This window comes from Labrus bergylta, chromosome 3 (assembly GCF_963930695.1).
Source record: "Labrus bergylta chromosome 3, fLabBer1.1, whole genome shotgun sequence".
NCBI lineage: Eukaryota > Metazoa > Chordata > Actinopteri > Labriformes > Labridae > Labrus > Labrus bergylta.
The window spans coordinates 24,556,272-24,581,750 of record NC_089197.1 but is presented as its reverse complement, the minus strand read 5'-3'; the positions used below and the strand labels follow the sequence as shown (position 1 = coordinate 24,581,750).

At 39.3% G+C, this 25,479-nt stretch overlaps 2 protein-coding genes across 2 annotated transcripts; both read right to left on the bottom strand.

Annotated features, from left to right (window-relative positions):
• Positions 1-590: 590 nt before the first annotated feature.
• Positions 591-9,989, bottom strand: lpcat2 (lysophosphatidylcholine acyltransferase 2). The gene is made up of 14 exons (XM_020636251.3): positions 9,695-9,989; positions 9,109-9,251; positions 6,877-7,094; positions 6,342-6,454; positions 5,930-5,990; positions 5,664-5,722; positions 5,033-5,067; positions 4,770-4,824; positions 4,326-4,408; positions 3,637-3,762; positions 3,391-3,544; positions 2,791-2,889; positions 2,059-2,200; positions 591-1,909 (listed from the first exon to the last, which is right to left on the bottom strand). Exons 1-14 carry the CDS (start codon positions 9,803-9,805, stop codon positions 1,731-1,733), a joined length of 1,578 nt encoding a protein of 525 aa, XP_020491907.1. The 5' UTR covers positions 9,806-9,989; the 3' UTR covers positions 591-1,730.
• A 1,131-nt stretch (positions 9,990-11,120) lies between these two features.
• mmp2 (matrix metallopeptidase 2) lies at positions 11,121-25,154 on the bottom strand. The gene is made up of 13 exons (XM_020635889.2): positions 24,833-25,154; positions 24,452-24,678; positions 23,393-23,541; positions 22,537-22,665; positions 21,561-21,734; positions 20,682-20,855; positions 19,785-19,958; positions 19,364-19,519; positions 19,062-19,188; positions 15,821-15,957; positions 13,760-13,919; positions 13,476-13,585; positions 11,121-12,248 (listed from the first exon to the last, which is right to left on the bottom strand). The coding sequence occupies exons 1-13, from the start codon at positions 24,986-24,988 to the stop codon at positions 12,145-12,147; spliced, it is 1,977 nt and encodes a 658-aa protein (XP_020491545.1). The 5' UTR covers positions 24,989-25,154; the 3' UTR covers positions 11,121-12,144.
• Between the last annotated feature and the right edge of the window lie 325 nt (positions 25,155-25,479).

Sequence of the window (25,479 nt, the reverse complement as noted above, 5' to 3'; positions counted from 1 at the left end):
TTGTCTGAAGTGCAAAATAATGGAACATTTTTAGCACAGCAATCTTTAAAGATAATGCCAATACTTTTTTTTTTACAAAAAAACACGTATCATTTTCCTGCTGCCATGAAAGTATTAAGACAACAAATTATCTATATGTATACAATCTTTTCTTTTAGAGCTGGTGTTTGTACATGATAAAATGTGACATTTGTATTAATTTAAATATGTGTTGAGCTCTTGTGATTAATTTAAAGTTATTTCATGTTCAGCATCAGTCCTAAAACCAATAAGGAAAAATAAAAAAACTAATTCCTCAACAACATCAGAATCCACCTTAAATTTGGATGTCTGTCTAATCTGATAAAAACATAAACCTCTTGGTTGTGTAGCCCTAGGTTGTAAAGGCCGACATGAAAAAAGTAATGCAAATCAAGCTGGAATTTACAACTAGCACATAAACACACAGTGGAAAAGTAACAGGTAAGTGCTGCCCTCTTGTGGAGGTTTTGAGAATTAGATTTAAGCCAATAGTCACCTCATTAGAAAAAAATCTCTTTGAAAGTTGTTAATAATTTACATACTAGTGCATCTAATAACACATGCAAGAGTTAAAATTGTGTTGTTTTATTTTCCAAAGCAAATTTTTGCAGTGTTAACAAAAATAGAAAAAGAAAATCACATAATTGCAAAGCACATGGTAAAATAATAACAGCACTGCTAGTTAATCTAAAAGTACACCCCGCTGGAATACAATGTTGTGAAGCAGCACTGTTGGCTTTTTGCTCACAAATTGCCCTATTTTCAGTGGTTCATTTGCTTTAGTAAACTTAAAACTGTGCAGACACTCTGCTGTCTCAGCAACAACAGGCTTCAGTAAAAATGCAAATAGATACACATGCAAAGCAAACCTCTGGCTAATTATACAGCCGTCTTACAAGGTCTGTGTCCCTGAGCGCTGGGGGGGGGGAGAGAAAAAACTAATGTGCTAGCGTGTACGCTCTTCATGGACATAGTTTTTATACAGAACATCTGTGGGTTGCCAGATTGACAGATCTTAATAAAGTACACTGTACACTAATTATACGGCAACACAGAAGCACAAGGAGTGTTTGCTTATATTTAAAGAGATGTGTGTTTGGCATTTTTTTTTTTTCAGTCATATACAAAGGTTCACAAAGACAATAAGAGACACACAAAGCTATGTTCATTTCAGTCCAAGCAAGGGTAAGCTCAGGGCAAAGAGAGGGATGGATGAAAAGGCAGAAACATGGTGAGGCAGTCAACAATAATGTGAAGAAAGTATTGAATCCATCATAAACACACTGTCACTAACATTAGAAATCTAAACATTGTAGGGTTCATACAGTTAAAACACTGAGCGTGCATGTGAGTTCAGACATATATTAATCATATGATTAGCTTTTCATTTGTTTTTTTGTTTTGTTTGTTTTTTTGTGCGGACACATCAACATTCACACACAAAAAAAATGTAAGGATGAAAAAACTACATGTCTTGTGCAGTAGCTCGGGGAAGATTTCTTTAAAATCTATAAGGCACTAAAATGTAATGGCAGCACTCTAAAAAACGTCTTTAAAAAGGCAAGCACACAACCTATAACATGGCTCCGCAGTGACACGTGACTTGATTTTGCTTATATTCATTCGTTGGAGGGCTGATAACACATTTGCATTTTCCCCTCTCAGATAAGAGTTCAGTCTCTCAGCGAGGTTCACAGTCGCCCTCAATATCAGTCATCTTTTTTGTCAGAGGTGCTGTCTTCCTGATTTTCTTCTGAACTGGTCTGACCGGACAGTTGGAGATCACCTGGACATGCCTCCTGAATGGCCTGGTATCTCTGAAGCTCAAGATAGGTGGTGAAGAGTTTGGCATACTCCGGGTGCGTCATGGCAAAGGCTTGAAATTCATCTGACAAAACACAGAGAAGATTATTCACCAAAGTGTAGCTAAGAGTAAAGGAAGCAACATTGTGAAATACAACCTGGTTGGAAACTAAAGCAGATACAAAAACACTAAAACCTAGCCTGGCATTTGATGTTTGTTTTCAAAGTACTCACTGAAGGTGATGAAACCGGAGCCATCAGCATCAATCTCCTTGAAGAGTTTAACCATGTTGAGATCTGACACACCCAGAGCTGAGCGCAGCAGGGCAGTGAACTCCTCTCGAGTGATCTTCTCATCCTCGTCTATATCGAACAGCTGCAGAGACAGAGTAATATACAGTTCACTTAACAAATGTTTCGATAACTTTTATTTTTCCTAAACATGCAAAGTGTGAAAATGTGTAGGTGGGTCGAAAAAGAAAATGCTATAAAATGTTTTTGCTGATGCTAAATTGGACAAAAATAACATTCCAGCAACATTAAATAAACAAAAGAACGGTTTGTACAAAATCACATTTGTCCTTATGGCCGGCAAAGTGACTCCATATTTTCTCAACAGACACAGATTGTTACGTTGACATTATCCAAGCCTCTCTGAAGGCTGCCTCTGTTCCTCCTCCAGCTCGGCTTCTGTCTGCTGGGCTCTACTATCAACTGCAGGCAGAGCCATTGAGCTGACATCGTGTTTCTTCTTGCATCCAGCTCTTTTTTCCATTGTAATATAAATATTCATACATACACAAAATGTATAGTTTATAAAAATAAAAAGACCACATCATACAGTAAAAGTTGTAGATACAGGATTACAAATATTTCTACTGTGATTATTTATATTCAGTACACAATACTGTGTCTTTTTTTTCATACCCTATAAGAAGCACAGCAATGTCGGGATATGAATCTTACCCTGAAAGCCATTAGAAGAACCTCTTCAGTGTTAGCTGGTCGACACAGGATGGTCAAACCAATGACATACTCTCTGAAGTCTATGGTGCCATCTCCGTTCTAGACGGGGGTCAAAGCGACAACAATACAGAGTATGGGAAACTTGGACTGTAATATGATGACGCTGATGTATACAGGGTGTAATTCTTTATGGTACTGTACTGTATACAGTAGAGATGTGTATTTTCTAATGAAAAGAGACACTCTGAATTAAATGTTGGTCGTTGTTTTTCTGCTTTTAGGCCACTCCTACTCAAACCTCTGGTTCACATACCAGGGAAGGAGGCCAAACTGCTTGGATCATTTTCCTTCCTAAGGCTGTAAAAAAAAATTCTAGCTGGCACTATGAAATCCTCTAAGCTGGTAAACTTAAATCAAGCTGCCATTATAGGATTGAAATATTCTATAAATTTAATTATAAGAGGGTTTCACATTCTGTTCTCTACTAATACATGTGTAGAGCTTTTCCTTCTATGTGAGTCAGAGCCAATCCTTACTGTTCAGTTGTTAAAGTCGTTCTGGCTATACAAAAAGTTCATATTTGATTAGCTTGTCTCTCACTCTGTCAAACAGTGCAAACAGCTCCTCAAGTGCCGGGCTGATGGATAGCTTCAGGAATCTGGCAAACTCCTCGATAGTGATCCGCCCTCCTTTACATGAGCAGGCCATAGCTGAGAAGCCCTCTAGCTCCTTCCTCAAGTTGTCCCACTTCATACTGAGGGAGCAGGGGACAAAGAGACACATTTAGCACCGTTTAATGTCACTGCCTGGTAATGCCAAAACTGTTTGGAAGTGAAATGTGCTTACTTGAGTTTCCGGCTTATTTTGGTGAACTCAACCAGGCCTGCCTCCATGGGCAGCGTCAGCTCGCCAGCTGAAATCATCAGACGACAGTCCTCATACGTGTGATCTGTCACTGGCACTCCCAAAGCTCTGAAAGCAGACAGTTTGCATACCCAGTACACAGTTAAGTATAACTGTGAAGAGATGGAAGGACAAGGCCAGGCGGAAATGCAGAGATACCACAGATAAAAGGAGTGCACAAACCAGACCAGCTATACAATAAAGCTATTCAATATTGGTTGAATTCAAATTCACAGGGAAAAAAAAATGAACGAAAAAGAGGGCTATTCATATGCACATCACATCAATACACAAAACAGCAGAGAGATGAGAAGCGCACACACTTTGAGTGTCACAAAAAGTTTATATTTACTCACAATGTGTGTCAAAACATTTTGTGGTATTTTCCCAAGTATGCGGGCATATGTTCTCTCTGCTGAATTCAAATTTTCACCATCATAGTAAACTCAATATACACCAAGACTCACCAGCTATTATGTTCTTTCATTAACATACATGTACATGCGTGATAATTGTATTTGGTTTTTTTAGTGGCATGTATACTTCTGCTTCTAATTCATAGTTTATTGTACTGCATGCTTAAGTCGTGCACTGTAGAACGCCATGATGAATTAAGACAGATGAACTCTTACTGGGCCATAGAGTCTCGCACTCTGCTAGCAAACAGAGAAGGGGTTTTCTTCTCCTCCTCTGTGGGGATATGTGGTGGCAAGAACTGTAAAAAAAAAAAAAAAAGAAGGAAAAATGACATAGTTGCAAATGTTTACCACTTAGTTGTCTTTGCTACAACATAACAGCAGAGTGGCACTGACCCCTCCTGCACAGCTAAAATAATCATGTTCCCCGATATGACACGCTGTCTGTCGTTGGATTTCACTATAAGTTGCACATAAAACAAATTATGAATGAGGATGAATGACATGAAAATGCTTAATTTTTGATTCTTCATGTTTTTTTTTTGTTTTGTTTTTTTACACGTGTATTGATCATTATGAATACCTAGAAGAAAATGAAAAGATGAAACATTTCTTTGCCATTATATATATATAGATGTAGGCTTGGAGAAGTTCCTTTACCTCTATCTCTACAGTGGTGTACAGCTGGCACAGAGTCAAAAGTAGCAGTTTCATCCTACACACAACACAAGCAGAACAGTCAGTTAAATATGTTGATCCAACAGTAGCAACAGTTTTAGAAATATGAAGCAACAACGAGGCTCTTTTATGTCCTAATGGTGTGTATTGACTTTGAAAAAGAAGCAGCAGACACCACTTTCACAAAAGCATTAATGAAACATGAGAAACCTTTTCAGATAAACCGCTGTATACAGAATACTTACGCGCCGAAACCCTGCCAAGTCCAAGACACTGTGTCCTGAAAGGGGGAAAATATTCGACAAGAAAAACCTTCATTAAAAGTTAGAACTGGGAAGAAAAAAGGTATATAAATCAGGTTACGTGATACAGTTCATCTCATAGTTACAGTATGACATAAAGCTTTCTTTTGTGATGGATTATAATTTAGTTTTACAATTTAGTACAGCCAACAGCACGAGAGGCTATAAACAAGACCTTAAAGATATGCAGATGGGCAGTAACTGATAACTCCATACATTTTTTGCTTTATTAAAGAAATGATTTAATGCTGTAAGTGCGCGTTCTCTTCCCCAATTGGATGCATTTTATCTTTGTTTCCATCTACATATTAACTGTCTTCTGAGTCTAGTAGTGAACAGCATGTCCTCTGTGAAGATTATAGCACAGATACATAGCCCAGACTCTTGCACTCAATTACTGTACATAGCACAGACTCTTGCACTTTCTGCTAATTTGCACTTCTGGTGAGATGCCAAACCTCATTTCGTTACTCTATACTTGTATATGTGTAATGACAATAAAGTTGAATCTCATCTCATCTCTCATCTCATTTGAGGTGAAATGTATCAAATAATTGTTCCATCAGTCACTCACCAGTTTATTGGGATACCTCATAAGTATAGGCTGCACAGGGACCCCTGGGATAAAGGCACCTAGAGATAGGAAGCACCAGAACAAAATGTGTCACAGTGAACAAATGTATGCTGAGGAAAAATCAAACTCATTCATGCATCTCCCTGAAAACCAGCTTTTGAACATAAGCTAAATCATAGTCAATTTATTTTTCATTGTATTTGACATGTTTTGGTGCATACCAAAAGCTCTTAAAACCACATGACATCAAATTTGAAATATCTCACCTTGTTTGAAAGTTATTAGACATGAACGATTTGTACACGTTCCCTCTGGAAATATGAGGACCTGAAGAACAAAGCATTGTGAGTGAATAAAAACAACAAAGACATGCTGTGTCATTTTTGTATGGTTAATACAATGTTATGATTCTGATGCATACAAAGGTTAAATAAACATTGAATTATACAATCCAACATGTATTTATTCCAATGGTATGTGCATGTTAGCTCACTCTTTGATATGGTTAAGTAATTAAACTATGAATACAATTACTTCACTTGAAACCAAACTACCATCCTGAGCTCCTGAGCTTTTCTAAGCTGACGAGCATTGAGTTTGATCTGTAACCTGTGCTGATACCAGTAAAGTATGAGGTAGTTTCAGCTTGTTTTTGTTGTTGATGCTGTTGTGACTGACCTGAGGCCAGTTGCCCCCTGACTTGGCTCTGCTGTCGATCTCTTGGATTGTATTCTTCCTGGAGTCTGGGTCCTTCCTGGACACCAGCACAGGCTGAAGACAGCGCACAAACCCTACAGAGTGGGAAAACACACACACACATTACCTCACAACCCTAAAAGAGAAAGTACTTTTTTTTTTGTCATATTTCCCTCTGATTATTTCATGTGACGTCCTTGGAGCTATTGCTTAGGTTTATTAGTAATAAACAATCAAACAGGGTAGGGCCATTTCATTAAATACAAACAGGAACTGACAGGAACATTATTAAACAGCAGTTATACATTAAACCAGCCCTGTGGTGTCACCATATGGCACATAAACAAAATGAAAAACATGTTTCACACTTATCAGTGTTTTCACAAGCTCACACACACCCACACACCCACACACACACCCACCCACACACTCGACGTAGAGGAACAGGAAAGCTCACATTGACACATACTCCCCTAAAGCCTGCAGCATATAATTGAGCAAACAGAATGTGTCTTACTGCCAAAGATGGGTGTAGCCAGGTTTTCTACACGAGAGACGGTGGAGGGCAGGCCAGCAACAATACACACAATGCCATCAAAAAAAGTGGAGTGGGGGGCCACGGCCAGGATGGGCGCCTCACTGCTGTTGACCTGCTTGCCCTTAATCACCACTCTGAAACCCATGCAGAAGTAGTAAGCCCTCCCCAAGGCAGCCATCACTCGCCGACACATGAACCTGGAGAAAACCAGAATGTTACAGATGATTACATGATTGATTTACAAGAACTCACTATTTAAAAGGGGCTATATGCAACAAACTGCAAATACTGCGTTTGTAGCGATACAGCATGGCCGTTTGGCGAACTGCACCAGTAACCTGCTGCTCGCTCTCCCTCGCGTGCTCGTACGTACACAAACGAGCATCATCATCGGCCGCGAAACACCGGCTATTTACTGGCATAATATTTATAGAGGAGGTAAGTGGTCATACACATGTGAAAGTCTGTGTGTCTCTTCCTGTAAAAGTCTAAGCGATATCAGACGTGCAGTTGTGTGAGTGCAAAGTGGAAACGTTAAACAGGAAGAGTTGCACCATTCTCTCACCACTTTCCTGCCCCCCATGAAGATAAAAATCAGTTTAACTTAATCAGCTACTTCCCCAAAGTCAAGACAGAAGTGTCATAGTCATATATATAGTCATAGTTCTGTGCGTGATAACATTTTGAATGTTGATGTGTAACTCTTAAAAGTCAAGAGTGTAAAAAAACTCGATATATTTCAATCAGCATCAGCCCTTTGGCTCAATGAGACACAAAACTGGAGCAGCATAATGTCGTTTTGAGATGAGGCAGCTCCCTGCACAATCACAAAATATCAAAAACGTCATATGTAAAACAGCTTATCTAGTTATTATCACTTAAATATTGACTTCTGAAAAAAAAAAAAGGCACGCATCAACAAAGAGGAACACATGTTCCATTACCAGTCCTTTTTTTTTTTTTTACAACTTCTCCAACACCATTCAAGTATACTCGTCTTAAAGCCCCAGTTGTTAAAGCAAACTACAAGTACACAACTTTTGAGCTCAGTAGAGTGAGACAGTGGAAAAAGGAGCCTCAGGTCGGACTTGAACCTGGGCTCCCAAATTTGGTGACTGTTGCCTCTTAACATGGGGCATGACCTAACCGCTAGGCCATCAGCGCCAGGAAAGTTAAGTGTTTTATCTCAATGTGACCTGCTGTACAAGCCTTAACAGGGACTCATTCGAATCAACAATACAAACATCCCCAACACCATTTATCAGAGTTTGTAATTGTCATTTAAGATGAAGAGGACTAACTCAAACTGTGAAACGTTAACTACTAACTTATCTTGTCCAAAGTGTCCTTGCTTTAACCACCATGAGAATATCTGGGCCTGTTCACAGCAAATCAGTAAAAGGGTTGACCTTGAAATGGCTTAATAGATAAGCTCCGATTTTCATCACCAGCACCATATATGGTCATACATATAAGAGCCATGGTCCAATGTAACAGGACTTATCCTGTTATCAGTACAACTGTGTAGCAGCTGTTAGTATTTACACATATGGGTAGTTTACTTTGCTGTACTGTCTGCTCCTCAGAGGTAAAAACACAGTCCAACAATACAATATTCTACATTTAATCAACAAATGAGCATATAATGAAAATGTATAATGCATTGATTATAACAGCATTGCCTAGCCATTCGTTTGCATGATGATAATAGTAACCATTGGCTGATATATTGGTTTGGGGTATTTAAGAGATAAATCATTATATTTCCTTTTATAAAGTCTGCTTATACCAGTGACTGTTCCTTTCCTGAGAACTGAGCTTAAGTAAAGCTTGTGGTGCAGATATGATCAAGAGACGGATGATTCAGCTGCAGAGCATGCTTCTGCACGTTTAAGTCACGTCAAGACCCATTATATTGAGATTGTGCTGCCTTTGCTGTGTTTTACTGACAAGTTTAAGAAACCAGGAAGCGCACTGCTTCTGGCTTTAGAGAAACTCTGTGTGTTAGTCCAGTGAATCCCCTGACATTTGAGTTCAATCTCTATGTGTTCCTTCGCCAGCGTTTACATGATGGTAACAGTGTTTTTCCTTTCATATGCTAAGGAAGTGAAAAAAACAATGTCACTGCTGACTTCCTGCATTGTTCCTGTTAGTTTTGTGTGTATAAAGATACATAGATGATGCAAGGGATAGTGTTTGTGTCCTGATTACCGTCTCCATCCTCTCATTGGCTCCACAGCTCCTTTCAGAGGATGCTTGAAGGTTATGATAACAGACACTGGCCATGTCACCATGAGAACCAGGGAAATCAGGATGGCTCGAACCGGGACCAGGAAGATTCCCAGGAGGACACACTGCATGGAAAAGGGTACACACACACACACACACACACACACACACACACACGCACACACACACAGTGAGAAACAGGCCTTTACCGTAAAGGGTCAAATCTGCTGTCAGAACTACACCCTTTGTCGTTGACGCTTCTCACAGCGGCAACACAGGCCACACACACGAGTCTGCAAATCCACATCTTTGGGAGGCTTTCTAGAAAAGCACATAACGGATCTCATTGTTTCTGTTGCACATAACGAGGCTTTGCAAGCCGATTGCGAAAGCCTCAGTGCAGGAGATTATTATACAGGCCGTGGTAACACAGCAGCAGCCTGTGTGTGAGTGTAATCTCACATCACTGCCCGTGTGTGAGCCGTGTGGCCGAAAGCGATGACCATAAACAGCGTTCTTCCTCAAAGCTTGCCATTATATGACGACTGTAGCCACACAGCATACTCACTTTGATCACAGCGGCTTTGGTGAGTTTGGTGTCTTGAACAAACGGGTTGATGACCGCAGGCAGCAGCAGGGATTGTTGCCTCGGCAGGGGGAATACTCGCTGTGGCGGCATCGCAGTCCGGTGACAGAGCAAACAGGGAGATTATTTTTGGTCGAGGCTCCGTTATGTTATCATCTCACTTCCGCAACAGGCACCCTGCTTTCTCATTTCGTTTCACCATTTTCAGACGATTACACGAGCGGCCAGGAACTCCAAGCTCGAGCGGTTCCTGACTGGCGTTTTTCAGGCTCCGCCTCCAAACGTGGTCACCGCAGGGTTCAATTCCGACCACAGTGTTCATCTTGAAGCCTGCAGGAGGATTTTTCATACTTTCTCTGTGAACCCTTTGTTAGAACATTTTGCACTGCGCTATTACACCGTTAGATCTGTTTGTTTACAAACGGAAGGACAAGCTGATGTTGCAGCTGGGCTTCTCTCACTGACTACAAGCCTATATTTTGTTTTTTTTGAAAATGTGATTAGGCCAGCCTACATCTCAGCCATTGTATCAATCTGTGCTAAACATAAACCTAAAGATACTGGAAATAATGCACAAGTTGCAGATCTGCAGTGATTCAATTTCCAAGGCTGTTTAAGGATGTAAGCTGTATACATACTCGTGAAAATGTCCACATGAGGGCGCAGTTTCCTTTGGAAATTTACCCAAGAAGTAGAGAATGGACATATTTGAGCTAGATGAATTCACTTCTTCACACTTCTACTTGATTTTAAGATGAATTACTGTAGTTTTTTCATCCACTGTAACTACTTCACAGCTATTAGCAGACCAGAATCTGATTTTCCATGAAAACATATGGCAAGCTCATAAATATATTGCAGTGTTATAGAACTACCAAGGAATAGAAACAAAATGTTAACCTTGCTCGTGAGCTGTCAGCTACAGAATTAAGAGATGTGAACACATTAAAGCACCAGACTACATTATTGAAGAATATATAGGCTTCATATGACACTTACAGGGCCATTTGTTTGCTTTAAGCATAATTTTAACCTCTGGTTGAAGTAGGCTTACGCTGTGTTGGTAATTCATAATTTCTTTGACTTGTATATCATTTTGAATCCAAGGATTCTACCTGCAAGATTATTTTAAACATTGTTATTGCTAATTCAACTTATGTTGTGAAAATCTCTTCCACAGCTTGTGTTTGGTTGCTGAATTCACAGGCCTATAACTGTGTCATGAGTTGTCCACATGAATACTATTTGAAAGTATTCATCAGCAGTCCAGATTCATCCATCTTTGGGGCAAATCTGTCTCATTTGGTAGAGTGGGCTGAAGTCCTCACTGCACTGGTTGCAGGTTCCACTCTCTCTCCCCACATTACATTTAGCTGTCCTCTTAAATCAAAGGCAAAGACCCCAAAAATAATCTATATTGACCATCTTTATTGATGACAGTAACAAAGTGCTCAAGCATTAAAAACAACACAGTACATTTAATGCATTGTTAGAACCCAAGAGAGAAAACAGAATATAAAAAAAGGAATTATCAAACAATACTACTGTGGTACTCTTGTCATGACTCCATCATGCAGCAAACCAATATAGCCTCTAGAGGCAACCTGTGCCTTAAATCCTTCTGTACCAAAAGTGAAGGGAAATCCAACATGGAGCTGCCAGGAAAATAATGTGGTCTCCATATTGAGCCATTCCCCTTGTAGTCTATAGTCCTATATGAAGTGCTAACCAAATGAAGAATAATGAGTGCCTGCAAATACTACTTTCTGACATCCAGAAGGCATGAATATAAAATATTATATTTAGGACTCTATGCAAAAAGCAATCTCTAAAGCACCATTTTCGGTCAAATGCATTGTGCAAATTCATTTTTTCAAATGTATTGCACAACAATCACAAAATTACTTAATCAAAAATGATACATTTATAAAACTGCACTTAGTACAATGGACAAAAAAAAGTAATTCTAAACCAACGTGAATTACTCATGTGGTTTAAAACAGCCTTTAAAAATAAAGTGTGCATAAAACAGCAATATCTCACAGCACAGTAAAGCACTGCGTTCAATGCAGTGTTGACATACCTGATGTCTGAGTTTTAAAAAAACAAATCAAAGAACTATCAAACATAAAATGGGGCATACATTTAAAAAAAAAAAAAAAAATCTGCTTGAGCCTAACAAATGACAGTCGACATCACACAGTAAAATAGCAAATATCCAGTTGCCTATATTTAGCCTGTGTATAAAGTCCCGAAGTTCCTTTCTACAAAGCTGGAGGCGAGTTATTCAGGCTGAAAGGGACACATCGCTCACAGGTGTGTGCAGAGTTGCCAGGGTGAAACCAAGAGTTGTGTTTGGTACTATGGCAATGTCCTCAAGAGGCCAGATGTGATTGCAGGAAAAAGCGAGTTGCGAAACATTTTGAAAATGCTCAACAACCGAGCCAGTCCTTTGTGATTTCTCCCAATTTGACAATCTTCAAGCTGCTGTCTTCCAGTTTGAAATAGTGGTTACCTTTGAAGAAGTAGCTGTAATCTGAGAAAAGACAAGCACAAGATAACCTTTGTTAACAGTTGTATTTGTTTTTTTAAAATAACAATGTCTAAAACAAGTAATAACATTTATAAAACAGGTACAATCAACGTGAAGACGATTCTAACATTTAATCAGGATCTGCTGTAGTCAACGATAGCCTCTTTGTGAATCATGCTAATCAGGAAGCATACAGAGGAACCTCTGTAGAGCGCCACAGACTTCCTTAACATAAATATGTTTGTTCACTGTGTGGAAAAACGGTTATGTTTTGACTACAGTAATTTGTGTATGTTAGGAGGGCAGTAATGGAAAAATCCCTGCTTGCCTGCCATGGACAAAAAAGTTTGAATTGCACCCTTAGCATCAGGGCCAAAGGTTTGAGGACGACAGCATGAATGGAAGTAACCTTGAGTACAAAAAATAAAATAAATTCTCACCATGTATGTATGTATGTGTTCCACTCTTGTTGAAATGCTTGGCTCACCAACAAGTACATTTAACATAAGGTATTCACTAACAGTACATTAAAGAAGCTAACTGTTAAGCAACTCTCCCTCTGTCTTCCATTAACATTAGACCACAGATACTCCCTAATTGCACAACTACTCCCTTTGGCCTGTCTTATTTCTTATTTTCTCTGAACAGTCAGTTCCTCTAAATTGTTCATTTCTGGCGTAACGGCCTCGCTGCTTGCTGGGTGGTATATGAGAAGCTTTATTGACAGAGGCATACTGCCAGGCTCACTGATAGAGCCTAACATAACCAAAAGGAAGGCCAGTTGTAAAACACTAAACTAGAACACAGAGAACCACAACCACCTTTATATGTATAGCACCAGTTCATAACAAATGTTAACTCAAGGCACTTTACAAACAAGCAGGTAAAAGACCTTACCCTGTACTATATTATATTATATTACTGTTAGAAATCCATTTATCCCTTCAATCTTCTTAAGACTAATATGAAGTTGTAGGCTAAGCAGGTCTTTTGCTATTTTGCTTTGGAAATCAGTACTAAAACGTATGGTTTATTTACTATTGAAACTTCTTTCTGTTAATATTTTTTAGATTTCGTATCTTAGAAGCATCCTGAAATACCTCCATTGAGGCCCTTTTATTTGTAGGTCCTTCAATGTTAACTTGTGCTGTTATCATCATGGACACATTCCTTCCTTTAAATCACACTGAGCCTCCAAGCACCAACTTCTTTAAAAGAAAGATGTATTACCAATTCCATTGAGACTGAAGGCAGAGTCTATGCTGTCTGGGATGCCATTCCAGGAATCAGCAATAAGTTTGGGGAAGCCAGGGTCCATTCTCTTCTTTTCTTCATCGAATCTGTACACAGAGTAAGATTAACCCTTCAATGAGTCCCCCTGCACATCACATTATTTCATTGTGCAAGGGCTAACAGCAATTATGGGTTGCAGGGCAAACACTAATTAGGTCCAGACGTAACTCAGTACCACACATAAGAGGTGATGAGGTTAAAAACACTCTGCTCATATTCACCTCCAGAATTGGTCCCCAGAAAACAAGTAAGTCTTCCTGTTCTTGTTGAAGCTGAAGGCAGCATCGACTTGCTGTAGGTCGGTGGGAAGCTCAAGGCTGGAGAGCCTCTTGGGATATCCTCTCTCCAGCTCATCAGCTTTGTAGACCCACATCTCGTTGCCTGGGAGGACAAATATATGATAGTTAAAAAGTGTGGAATCATGGCTTCAATAACACTGAAAACACATGTTTAAATGATAAAGCGTAATTGTTTTAACACAGGATTGTTTAATCGAGGTTTTAGTCTATTTTCCCCAAAAATATTTTAACCACATAGATTTCCACATCGATGTGAGATCATCTTTAACCATTCAATAGCCAAACCAGTGCTGCTGTTAAAGTCTACCAAACTGACAAATATGTCCTGTAAATTTCATTAGTGTTCAGGAAGGTCGTCATATTCGTAAAATGCAAAGAACGCATCATAAACCACTAATTACCTGGCAGATTATTTCAACCGTCCCAAGAGTTTGTACCGCACACAAAAGTGCTCAGCCAACATTCCTGCTTCTCCTAATGTTTCAGTTTGCAGTGAAGTCTTGAATGTTAAAATGAGACATCCAGATGGTAAAAGAGTGAAGACTCCCTTTCATTGTTCATGAAAGGGGAGCTGTCTGTTTATCTGATCACAGTTCACGGATGATATCAACAGGGTGCCTGGCTCAAATGCAGCGTTGGTAGTACAGCGTTACTCCTGATAAACTCCTGATAAACTCCTGATAAACTCCTGATATTCTCAGGAGGAATTGCATGTGTGAACGCAAACAGCCGAAAAGTTCATTCAGACTTTATCCAGAGTTTCTCCTGCCAGTCCCTTAGTATTTTTTCCGCTACATAAGATACATGAGATTAAAGTTTGTTGACATTATTTCAGAGGCTGAGGTTATGCTAACAACAGCACCTAGGCATCCTTGGAGAAAGAACCTTGCGTGCAGTAAACACACACAGGCTGATGAACATTTTGGCATGATCTCCTGTATCTGTCTTGGAAATTTTCAACATGATTTTCCCTGCTCAAGTTAAACAACAAGAAAAGTGGTGAGTTTTAGGTGAAATGCTAATTCAGTTAATGATTAACAGATGTTAAAACTAACTTTAACATTGGCCAGTATTACAAAAACACTAACAAAAAGAGCATTTTGCAATGTTAATAGATTCTAGTTAAGAGACCCTGATTACTTAGTAAACGCCAAAGTAAGTGTATTATTCCTGTTATCAGTTATTTAAACGATGTTCTGTGTGTAGGCTATCACTCACGCTATGCATAGCGTGAAAGCTGTGATTCTTGTGATTTGACCATTTCAACATCCAACCAACATAGCAGCCACAATCTATGCATCTGTCAGATGACTTATATACAAACAGGTCTTACTGATTAATTTTTCTTACCGTCTAACAGTCTACTGTACTCTTACTTTTTTTTTCTTTTTTTCAAATGGTCCTACTGCATCGTCAAGATTCCCCACAATCCAAATTCAGAAAAAAATGTAATCCATAAAGATACTGTTGCAAGGCTGCTATAACCAATGAGAGCCTGAGTAGAAACAAGACTTTCTTTCCCCCTCCATGACTGGCATCACACATCATACAGATGTGTCAGTTGACAAAAGAGATAACTACCCGGTATTTTCGGAGAGTCAGGAGCAAATGAGGTCAGCTGACTTGAGTTAGCGAAAGTGAATCAAGTAACCAAAATTTACCAGAAGTTAATAATCCGATGATCATTTGTAAAATTATCGTCCACATTGTAAATTAATAAAAGAAAATCACGCTGGTGCATTAACGTTCAATGGATTTCCGCATGTGTGCCCAGCTCTGGAAAAAGCTAACACTACAGTTAACCTCCTGAGTAATTAATTTAGTTGCAGAACATTTATAATGCAGTTCCTCAGTCAATTTTTGATAGTACTAACTAGTTGTTACTCATTTTCAGTAACTTGCCCAACACTGCTCATTATGACATCACAAGTCAGAAAGATCTAAATAATTTTTCTTTTCTTTTTCTTTATTCAGTCAGCATACCTGAGAAGAACACGGTCTTTTCCTCCACTGGGTTTTCATAGACGGCGTCTATCTTGGCAGGGAGATCTGGCCAGTAGGTGGCCACTAGCATTGGGCCATTGGGTTTGCTTCTGAAGTTTACTGACCTGAACAGGAACCTGGCAGAAAGAGAGTGAGTGGTGAGCAATCGTAAGCTTGATGAGCTGGGGATGAAATGAGAGTGAGAGTGAAAGAGGGGCAGAGGGGGATAATCAGGAGGTGGGGGAAGTGTGTTTGTGTGCGAGTGTGCATGTGTGTGTGTTTCTGTATGTGTGCGAGGATTTAGTTTTAGTGCAAGTGCTCCACTGGCCGAGCCAGCCACAATGGCCTGATTCATGAGCATCTGGTTCTCGTTGAGCTAAGGTTGCCGACGCCAATGGAACAAGACCTATCTTGCCCGGATTTCCAACACACAGCTGCACAACAACAGCAGCTTCCCAAACTCTTTTCCACTGACCTATTTTTTAAACCGAAAAAGATGTACCAATTGCAACAATAAGTAATGATAAAATGAAGACAGTTTACTGACGTACAGACAAACACACATACACACATTAAAGTGTTTATTTGACCAGAGAAACATCATGATGCATTATTTAAGCAGTCTTCCTGAGGGCCTGACCCCATTACCACTTAATTAAAACCAACAATATATATACACTTTCTATGCTCTAGTAGCTGGCTAAGAAGACAGACTAAAAGGATATATATCCCAAGCCATTGCTGAGACTTCTTTCAAGAAGATAATTCATAATTCTGTATTTGCTGTTCCTGAGGCTATTTCATAGTTGTGTGGTATTAGAGACTGATGTTTAAGGTCTGTAATGCAGTGCAATACAACACTTATGTAATTCTAACAAAAAAGCAGCAGCTGGGATGTTTACTTTAATGGATTTTTTGTCTCAAATGACATTTAGAAAATCAAATGAGGAATGTGAATTATGCTGTCAATGGTCTAAAAAGAGGCCAACTGGCTGTAAAACAGGTTTAAGTACTATGAGCTATTTTGCTTTAAACGTTAAACCTATTTTTATATAAAGTAGCGTCCCATTGAGCTGCACAAGTCACCCAATATGTTAAAATTTAGATATTGGAAACAGTAATGTGGTTGTTTTTGTTGGCTGTTAGTTCACTTTCTTCACACAGTTGGAGGAGCTATAATAATTTACTATGCTAACAGAAAGTTTCCCACGTTAAAACAGAGGCCGTCTTTCATGGAAATCAGCCACTAGAAATGAGATGCATTTGTCACAGCGTTTACTACCTACCACAAAGGCTCATAAAATGTGTGTCTACAGTTCAAGATAGTCACAGTCTATTTCAGAAAGAGATAAAAACAAGTTACTCTCCTGTTGTATTTCTACAAAGAGCTTATGAAGTATTAAACCACGACTACAGTTATCACTCTAACCTTCGGTCAAATCAGCCTGGACTGAAGCATGAAATTTGAGAGTTAATACTGAATATTTTCAAAAAGTCTGTAATGGTTATATGCTAGCATACAAGCACTAGTTAGGTTGCTAGCAAAAGATCTAGTCAGAAAACGAGCCAAACTGTTTCTATGAGACAGAATATAATTGCCTTCTTCTTAAGCCTCCAGACAGACTGACACAGTTTTCTGTTGAGCTCGGCGAGTTTTACAAGCATTACTCATTGTCAAGATCTGTCCTACATCATAAATATGCTGACTCAGTTGAAAAAGGGGGAATCCAACTTTTGCAAGGGGGAGAGTCAAGTGAGTATTAGCTCTGATTTTTATCTGAAGCAGTATGGAACATGTTTTGTTTTTGAGCACTTAAGCTCATGAACGGCAGGCGACTTTTTCAGCCTTTCAGAACAACAGAGCCACGCTGATACTAATGTGCTGTATGATGTATGTTCACTTCAATGCCTTTCAAATACTCTATTCTCAGTCTCCTACAGCCTTGTACAGTTAATAAATATAGGCAACAAACACACTGGTTGAGCATAGCATAAACAGAATGTAAACGGCCTTTCAATGCCAAGAAATCTTGAATTTTAAGTCATTTTTTCTCTATGCCACGATTTTTAAATGTTCCAATAATACAATTTTCTCCTCTGCAGTGTCTTGCTTCCTAACTGAAGAGGCAAAGAGGAAAGCTTCACCCTGCTAAAATTCCTCAAAACAGGCCACAGTGTGTCTGAGTTGCTCTGCCTATCATTGCAAATGTGTTGCAGAGAACCACAAAGAGCAGAAAAAAAAGAAGCTCTTTTTTAAATCAGAACTTGTGAGCAGGGTTGTGGCATGTTTCTCAAAGAGTCTAACTCTGTAACTCAAGGTCTCCTGAGAGGAATAGCAGGCTAACTGAAAGACTACACTCTTTCGTGCATAGGTATGCTGGCCTGTTTGCTTTGGACACTTTTTCCAAAAATGGCCGTGATGGATATACAGCTCTGTAAAAAGTAAGTAGTCTATTTTTCAGAACAGCGAGAAATGTTTAACTGATCATAACTAACAAGGACAATCTTTTTAAACCATTTTATTGTTTGTTCAAAGTGACTCAAAAGAATTTGCCTGTAACCAACTTCAGCTGCTGTAATGAAAATGTCCATCTTTCTACAGGAAAACACACTGACTCACAAAGACGGCTGTTGAAACCACAGCCTTTCACGAAAACTCCTCTTCTGCACAGGGTCAGCCAGTAGACACAGTAAGCTTACGAGACTTTAGATTCACTGGCGCCAGTGGAGGAGAGGATGGTAGGCTGTGTTTGGGACTGATGACTAGTTTTGCTGTCACTGCATGAGTGAAGAGTTGTTTGTTTTTACCTCTTGCTAATTGTCACATCATGCAAACAAGCATTTAAATGACTATCTTATCGGGGAACAAGACTGAAATATGAGACAGAGTAAATGACAATAAAGTCCATGACAATCTGTTTGATGTTTAAAAGAAATGATTATGACATCAAACATTTGTAGTTAGTTATTTTCTTTTGTAGTTAGTTATTTTCTTTGTATCTTCCCATAAAGCACAGATTTCCCAGCTTCAGAGTCAGGGAATGACTGTGAGTTTCAACACATCCCAGCATGCATTTCACTTTTTTCATTATCGAATCAAGAGAGCTAACGAAAATATTATACCTCACCGAAATTAACAACAAACCTTGATGGATGTATTTATTATGTACTGTACATTAGCTAAATTCTACTTCTGGTATAAACAATAATAGAACTTTCATGCCTGATTTGAATTCATTACCTGTCCTTAAAGAAGAAGGTCTCTCCTCTGATCTGTGCTACAGCATCAAAGATAACCGGCTCTTTACAGATGTCCATCGGAGTCACTGGGCCCTGGGTTGGAGTCAATGGCTGGTCAGTTGACACACCTGTTACAGGAAAGAGTTTGAAAAGATCTGTCAAAAGATTTCATCCTTGAGGGAGTCACAAGACTCTAAAATAATCGTTCATAGTTTCGAATTAAAACAATGTTGTTGTTTTTTTGTTAGGGATTTAATTTGAATCCCTGTTATGGAAACTAGCCACATGTGACATTTTTCTCACCGTAGAGCTCCTGGATGCCTTTAACGTCGTCCTGGGAGAGTCTGAAGTCTTTGGTGTAAGTGTAAATGGGGGCCATCAGTGCCCCGGGGTCTTGAGAGTGCTCCAAGCCAAGGGCATGACCAAACTCATGGGCAGCCACCAAGAACAGACTGTAGCCTGGAAGAAAGCAACAACATTAAGAAACTACACTTTGGATTCTCCTTTATAAGATACTGATACTCAAATGGGAGTGGACAAAGGTCTTTCAGTTGTTAGCTACAATCTACTCGTGATGGTACTTCATTAAGTGCTATACTGCGACATATCAATTAGAAATAATATTTATTGGGACTGGCAAATGATCTTGCACTGATTATTTGTCTGTTGTGGTAAATCCCCCTCCAAATCTATAGCATGAACGGCCCACAAACACTATTCCAACCTTGGTCAGGACAGAAACCCCATTTGCGGTCATCATCGTAGCTCTTGGTGGAAGCGCACCACATCTTGCCGTCGCTGCGTCCCGATGAGGTGCAGGCATCGTAGGTGTCTCCCAAGAAGGTGAAGGGGAAGGCACAGGGGCTGCCCTCTGCGTTTCCTCCCACTGTGGACATGGCTGCAGGGAACAACAAAAGGTAAAACTATAACACTAAGATGTGCAGTCATATTAGTTCATTTAACTCCTCATGAACTTATTCATATGCCAAAATGTGTCTTCAGAGCAGTTTGGTTTGTATTAAGTTGTGAAGTGAGTACAGAAGATGTTGAAATCAGCATCATGAATACTCTGATCATGAATACTCTGGCACAACACAAACAACATCAGTAACAAATCCACAGGGCACTAATCCCTAAAAGCACCCGCCCAAATTGATTTTCTTTCAAAGAGTTACTTTCACAAAGGAAAAAAAAAAGTGTAATTTCCTTTTTAGCAGAAGCTCACAACAAAGCTACATTCCTTATCAATCTGAACCAGATGAAACCTCTGGTAGTCGTACCTCTCTATGTGTCTACCCCTCTCTCCACTACCACACTACCTCCACTAAAACCAGTTCCACTGACAGAATGGAAAATCAGCCCTGCCACTGCACATTAAAATACTTTCACAGCCTTTCAGCAGACTGCGAGTACGACTGAAAAGCTCAGCTGGAGCATTCCTGTAAACCAGCACGCAGCAGGCAGGGCACAATGCACTGCACTGCAAAATAAACACAGGCAGTAAAACGCACTGTAGTATGAAGCCATTTGAAGACTTCTGCACAACAGATATGGACATGCAGTATTTACTAAAAACACTTGGTAGTTCTCATCTTATGAGACAGTAGATGACAAATCTAACCAGTTTCAGGGCAGAACCCGAAGCTCTTGTCGCGGTCGTAGTCCTCAGTGGTGGCACACCAGCGATAGCCATCGTCTCTGCCTGAAGTGGTGCATGAGTCGTACATTTCTCCTTGGAAGTTGAAGGGGAATTTACATGCAGCACCATCTCCGTTTCCACCCAGAGTGAATAACACTGAAAAAGAAATCATCACATTAAATAGTTTAAAAGCAAAACCAAGAACAGTACATAAACATTTACGTCTTGACTAAAATGAGCCAACATTCCTTTTTTTGTTAGTGTCAGAAACTTTGACTTTTAACCCCTCAAACTTTCTAAGATAAAGGTCTTAGAGAGAATATTTGAATTCAGCAAAAAAAAAGGTTGCATTTCTTCCATTTGAAAAACATGTAATAGAATGGGAGGCTCCAGCATAAACAATGTGTTCTCATTTTGAAAACAACTACATAAGTACATGTTTACCTTGGCACTACATAGTGAAGGCATGTGATCATGTTCGAACCATAGACAACAACATAACACAGATAAACAAGATGTTAAACAAAGCACAGTTTTCTAAAGTGGGGCAATGAGTTGGAAAATAAATATTCCATAATTCACTTCAAACAAAGAACAACACTTTCCTGGCATACCGTACAACCTACTTTCCATGTTTCCAAAATCAGCAGAACACATTTAAATTTAGTAACAATCTCATATAAAGTTTAATTTCCCCGTATGGTGCAGAACGGCTTTTGTTTCAGTTCAGTAACATGCAAGTAGGGCATGGCATTAGTGACCTGACATCAATGACACTGAGGTCAGATCTGGGCCACAGAGTTCTAATTATAGTCTTTCTATTAAAAAGCCACTGGAGCAGAAAACACAGGACCAACTTACATTCATGGGGGCAGAAGCCATATTTGCCATCATCATCAAAGTTGTAGCTGGTTGAGCACCACAGGAAGCCGTCATCACGGCCCTGAGACGTACAGCTGTTGTATTCGGTGCCCATGAACAGGAAGGGGAATTTACAGAACTCTCCATCAGCGTTGCCAAACTTCACCTTCACCACTGTTAAAAAATTAAGACCATATTTACAAATGTCCACTGCAAACCCTTTATACATCATATCTCTGTCATCTGTTTCCCCCAAACCAATGAAAAGGTGTCATAATGTTCAATGTGATACACTGCCCAACCTTGAAGGTTCCTGCAAGTATACTTTGTGTAGAACTAAATATAAACCAATGGCCTGATAGATTACAGAAAAGCATTTTAAAAGCATGCTCTCACTTTGGTCAGCATTTCGTAAGTGAGACACGTGCCAATTACAGCAAATGGCATAAACTTGGGAAAGGGAATGAAAACTCATCCCAAGTGTTGTGGTACTTCTCTAAGTCGTGATAATGGGACAATGGGTTTATAGATTACTTCTGCACAGATAATGAATTTTGAGAGATCATATGTTGTAGGAAACTTTCTGGGTCAATCTGTTTGAAAGAGAGTTAGTTCATATTATTAAGCTTCCAGATGGCTCAGGTTTGTCATGTCGATGCCAGAAAGCTCAGACAAAGTTTAGAAAATCAAAATATTGGAAAGTACAACAATTTTTCCATGTCAAACTTTGTATGGGTTGGACGCGTTTAGCTCATCACTTTATTCATTATCTTACCATGACCTGAAGTTGTACATACAACTGTTTTGATTTATAGGACTAGATATGGAAATGCAAAATTTGATCAATTGGCACCTTTCAGACAGGTTGATACAATTGTATATTATTTATACATAAATCACAAAAGCTTTCCGTAACAAATATTTGAGCCATAACACTGAGCATTATTGCTTTTTAAAAGCAAAGTATCACGATTACCTTGGCCGTCTCCCAGCGTCCACTGCTCATCATCATCAAAATGGGAGTCTCCCCCTATCCCTGGGCCTGGAGCAAAGGCATGAGCCAAGAGGCCATCTTTGCCGTCAAACGGGTAACCATCTCCATGCTCTGTGCTCGACAGAAAACAACAAAAATGTGAATAAAAAAAGTTTGCACTTAACAAAAAAAATCAAAATATTCACGACTATTTGTGCTTTTGAAAGTAAAGTCTCGCACCTTCTGAAGGGGGCTGCTTTATGTCTGTGTTGCTCTGTTATTATCAGATTATTTCTCAACAGGGTCAGCTATGACTAGAAAAAATATTATGACACTGTGAGTAAATATCACATAGCTGATTTAGTTTGAGGAACGGGAAATACCCATGCCAATTACTGTTTCATAGATAAACATAGCTTTTCAGGAATAACAGTCACTGTAATAACATGTGGCTTGTTGCTCCTTAAACCTTAAACAAGGCAGTGAACTTCTGTTCAACTGTTGCCTAACTTTGGTTTTATTCATCATCTTTGAAGAGGAAGGCAACTTAACGTTATCATAGTAACTAGAATGTTTGAATAATTCTACTGGAGAGAATAAAACCAATTTAAACCAGCAATACTATTTTTAAGCCCTATCTAGGCAAGTTAATATAAAAGCTGGCACTACTATAGTAGTTCAGCAGGGTTTTTAAGGCCCATTTTTCTATTTAAAATTGATGACATTTTAATTCTATGTCATACGAATCCTTAGAGTCTTATGATAAAGCTGCTGATTCAGCCCAAAAATATAGAGATCATCTTGAAATGTTAAAGCTGTCTTTACACTGTTTGCTGTCCATATATTCTACATGACATACCATTGCGACCAAAATTGATCATGATGTCTGCCTCTCCATCCATGAGGCGGGTGAATGAGAGTGGGGTGACATCACTCCAAACTTTGAAGGCTCTGAAGAAAGCATCGTTTATGACCTCCTCATCCAGATCAGGAGTATATCCAAGGATTCTACAGGGTAATCAGGGAGTCAGTTTTCATTCTCAAACAAACAATCTCAGGGAAAAAGCAAACTTATGATAATTAAAAGGTTTGTGTTATCATTCGATTTTTTAACATTCTTCAGTTTGTGGTAAAATCCAACTAAACAGAGAGAATCACATACTGGAAATGTTCTTTGAATAAGGTTCAAACATTGTTACATGACTAACCAACACTGTCATTTCTTAAAAAAAAAAAAAAAAACCTGGTTGTTATTGTCTTTGGCTCAAAGTCTGCCAACGCACACAAAACCACTGATATAAAAAAAAGTCCAATTTCACATTGTTGTAAACCTCAAAAAGAAGAAAAACAAAGGACCTGACACATAGGGCGCAGGAATGCTGGTGTAAGCAGGACACAAGTTACAGGCGTGCAGTAGTGACTGTGAGGATGGGGGTGGGGTGGACTGGAAGTTGGGGGGGGGGGGGGGGGGGGGGGGTCAGACAGGGCCAAGCTGACGTCCATGTCTGAGGCTTCGTATTTATACTTTTGTCTACTCATTTAAGGCTGCTTTGGGATTTACAGTCAAACTGGTAGATACTGATTCAGTAATATTCAGTGTACTATTTGTCAATGCTTGTGGTTAGGTTAGATTTATGAGCAGTAGTTGGGTGGGGTCAAGTTTTGTTCACCTTTCTGTGATCTGCACTCAACATATAATATGAAGATGTTTGTGGAACACAACTCCAAATACTTAACTCTGTTGTGGTTGTCTCTTTATCTGGTCATTCTGGTCAAATACTTCCATTATGTCATTATTTGAGTTGCTGTACAGTTGGTATGAATCGGACCCACTCCCATTATTAAATTCTCTGCATTTTCATTGCAGGACAATTTAATGCCACTTGAGACAAAGTTTAGGTAATGATAACTTTCTGACCTGTAAGTAATGTCTTTCTTCTGCCACATTGGTCTTCTGTGGAAGAAGTTGTAGTTGGCCACATCTGGCACACCACAGCGGGGCTTTTTCATGATATCCACAGTTTTGGCATCAATCTCTCCAGTTTCTTGCAGAGAGAAGAACTTTTGCATTTTTTTCAAGGTGTCCTTGAGCACCATGAGGTTACATCTGTCTTGTGGGCATCCATAAAACTTGTTCAGATAGTGCTAATGGAAGGAAATAAACACATACACATACATTAATTAATAATGTAAAAAAAATGGATATTCCCAAACACTTATGCTTTCTTAACAATACATTCACAGCTGGGAGGGCCAATTACAGAGTTTTAGAAAAAAAAAAACAGCCAATAAAACTTACCAGAGCAACTTCTTTGTCTGTTTTGGGGGTAGTATCGTCTCCTGGAAACCTGATTATAGGCGAAGGGGCAGCATATACAGCTTGTAATGCGATGAACTGAAACACAAACACTTTGAGCACATTCCGACGAAAACTAAATATCGTCGGAAAGCCCATATTTCCAAGTTTAACAACAAGCTATGTGCTGTGAATGCCGTTCGCTCTGGGTTGCAGTCGTTCAGTCCGTCTACTTTTGTTGCCACTGCTCCTCTGCAGGATTTTTTTTCTCCTTAACGGGACATCCTGCACCTCGGCTCTATGAACTTTCCCCGTTTTGCTTGCACAGGCACTTTTTTTCCCCACAGCGGTCTGCGCAGTCTCCAGGTTGGGAAATATGAGGGGAGGAGGAGGCTTAGGCTCAATAAAAAAGTTATCATCTCATCATTACCCAAACATTCAAACTATTATCGAGATTGTTTTTTTAATTGATAAAGAGGGTGGATTTAAGATGTGGGCTAGAATGGTGCATGCAGTAAATGACTTCATGAAGCTCACAGACGTGAAAATCTCCCTTGAACCCCCAACCCTCACCCATGAAGTCTAATTATGTTGATAAAATATGAATGGAAAAACATTGCCTATTTCAGCTACCTAGAAGGAGTTGTGTT

Bases quoted from the DNA above. Each gene is read 5' to 3' on its own strand.
- lpcat2 (XM_020636251.3), bottom strand. From the start codon at position 9,805: ATGCCGCCACAGCGAGTATTCCCCCTGCCGAGGCAACAATCCCTGCTG. The intron at 3,545-3,636 runs GTAAGCACATTT...CTGCTCCCTCAG, and splicing joins AAAATAAGCCGGAAACTCAA to TATGAAGTGGGACAACTTGA. The intron at 2,201-2,790 runs GTAAGATTCATA...CTGTCTCTGCAG, and splicing joins TTCTTCTAATGGCTTTCAGG to CTGTTCGATATAGACGAGGA.
- mmp2 (XM_020635889.2), bottom strand. From the start codon at position 24,988: ATGGGCTTTCCGACGATATTTAGTTTTCGTCGGAATGTGCTCAAAGTG. The intron at 19,189-19,363 runs GTGAGAAAAATG...TTCCTGTAACAG, and splicing joins AGGCATCCAGGAGCTCTACG to GTGTGTCAACTGACCAGCCA. The intron at 13,920-15,820 runs GTATGCTGACTG...TTGTCCTCCCAG, and splicing joins AAAGACCGTGTTCTTCTCAG to GCAACGAGATGTGGGTCTAC.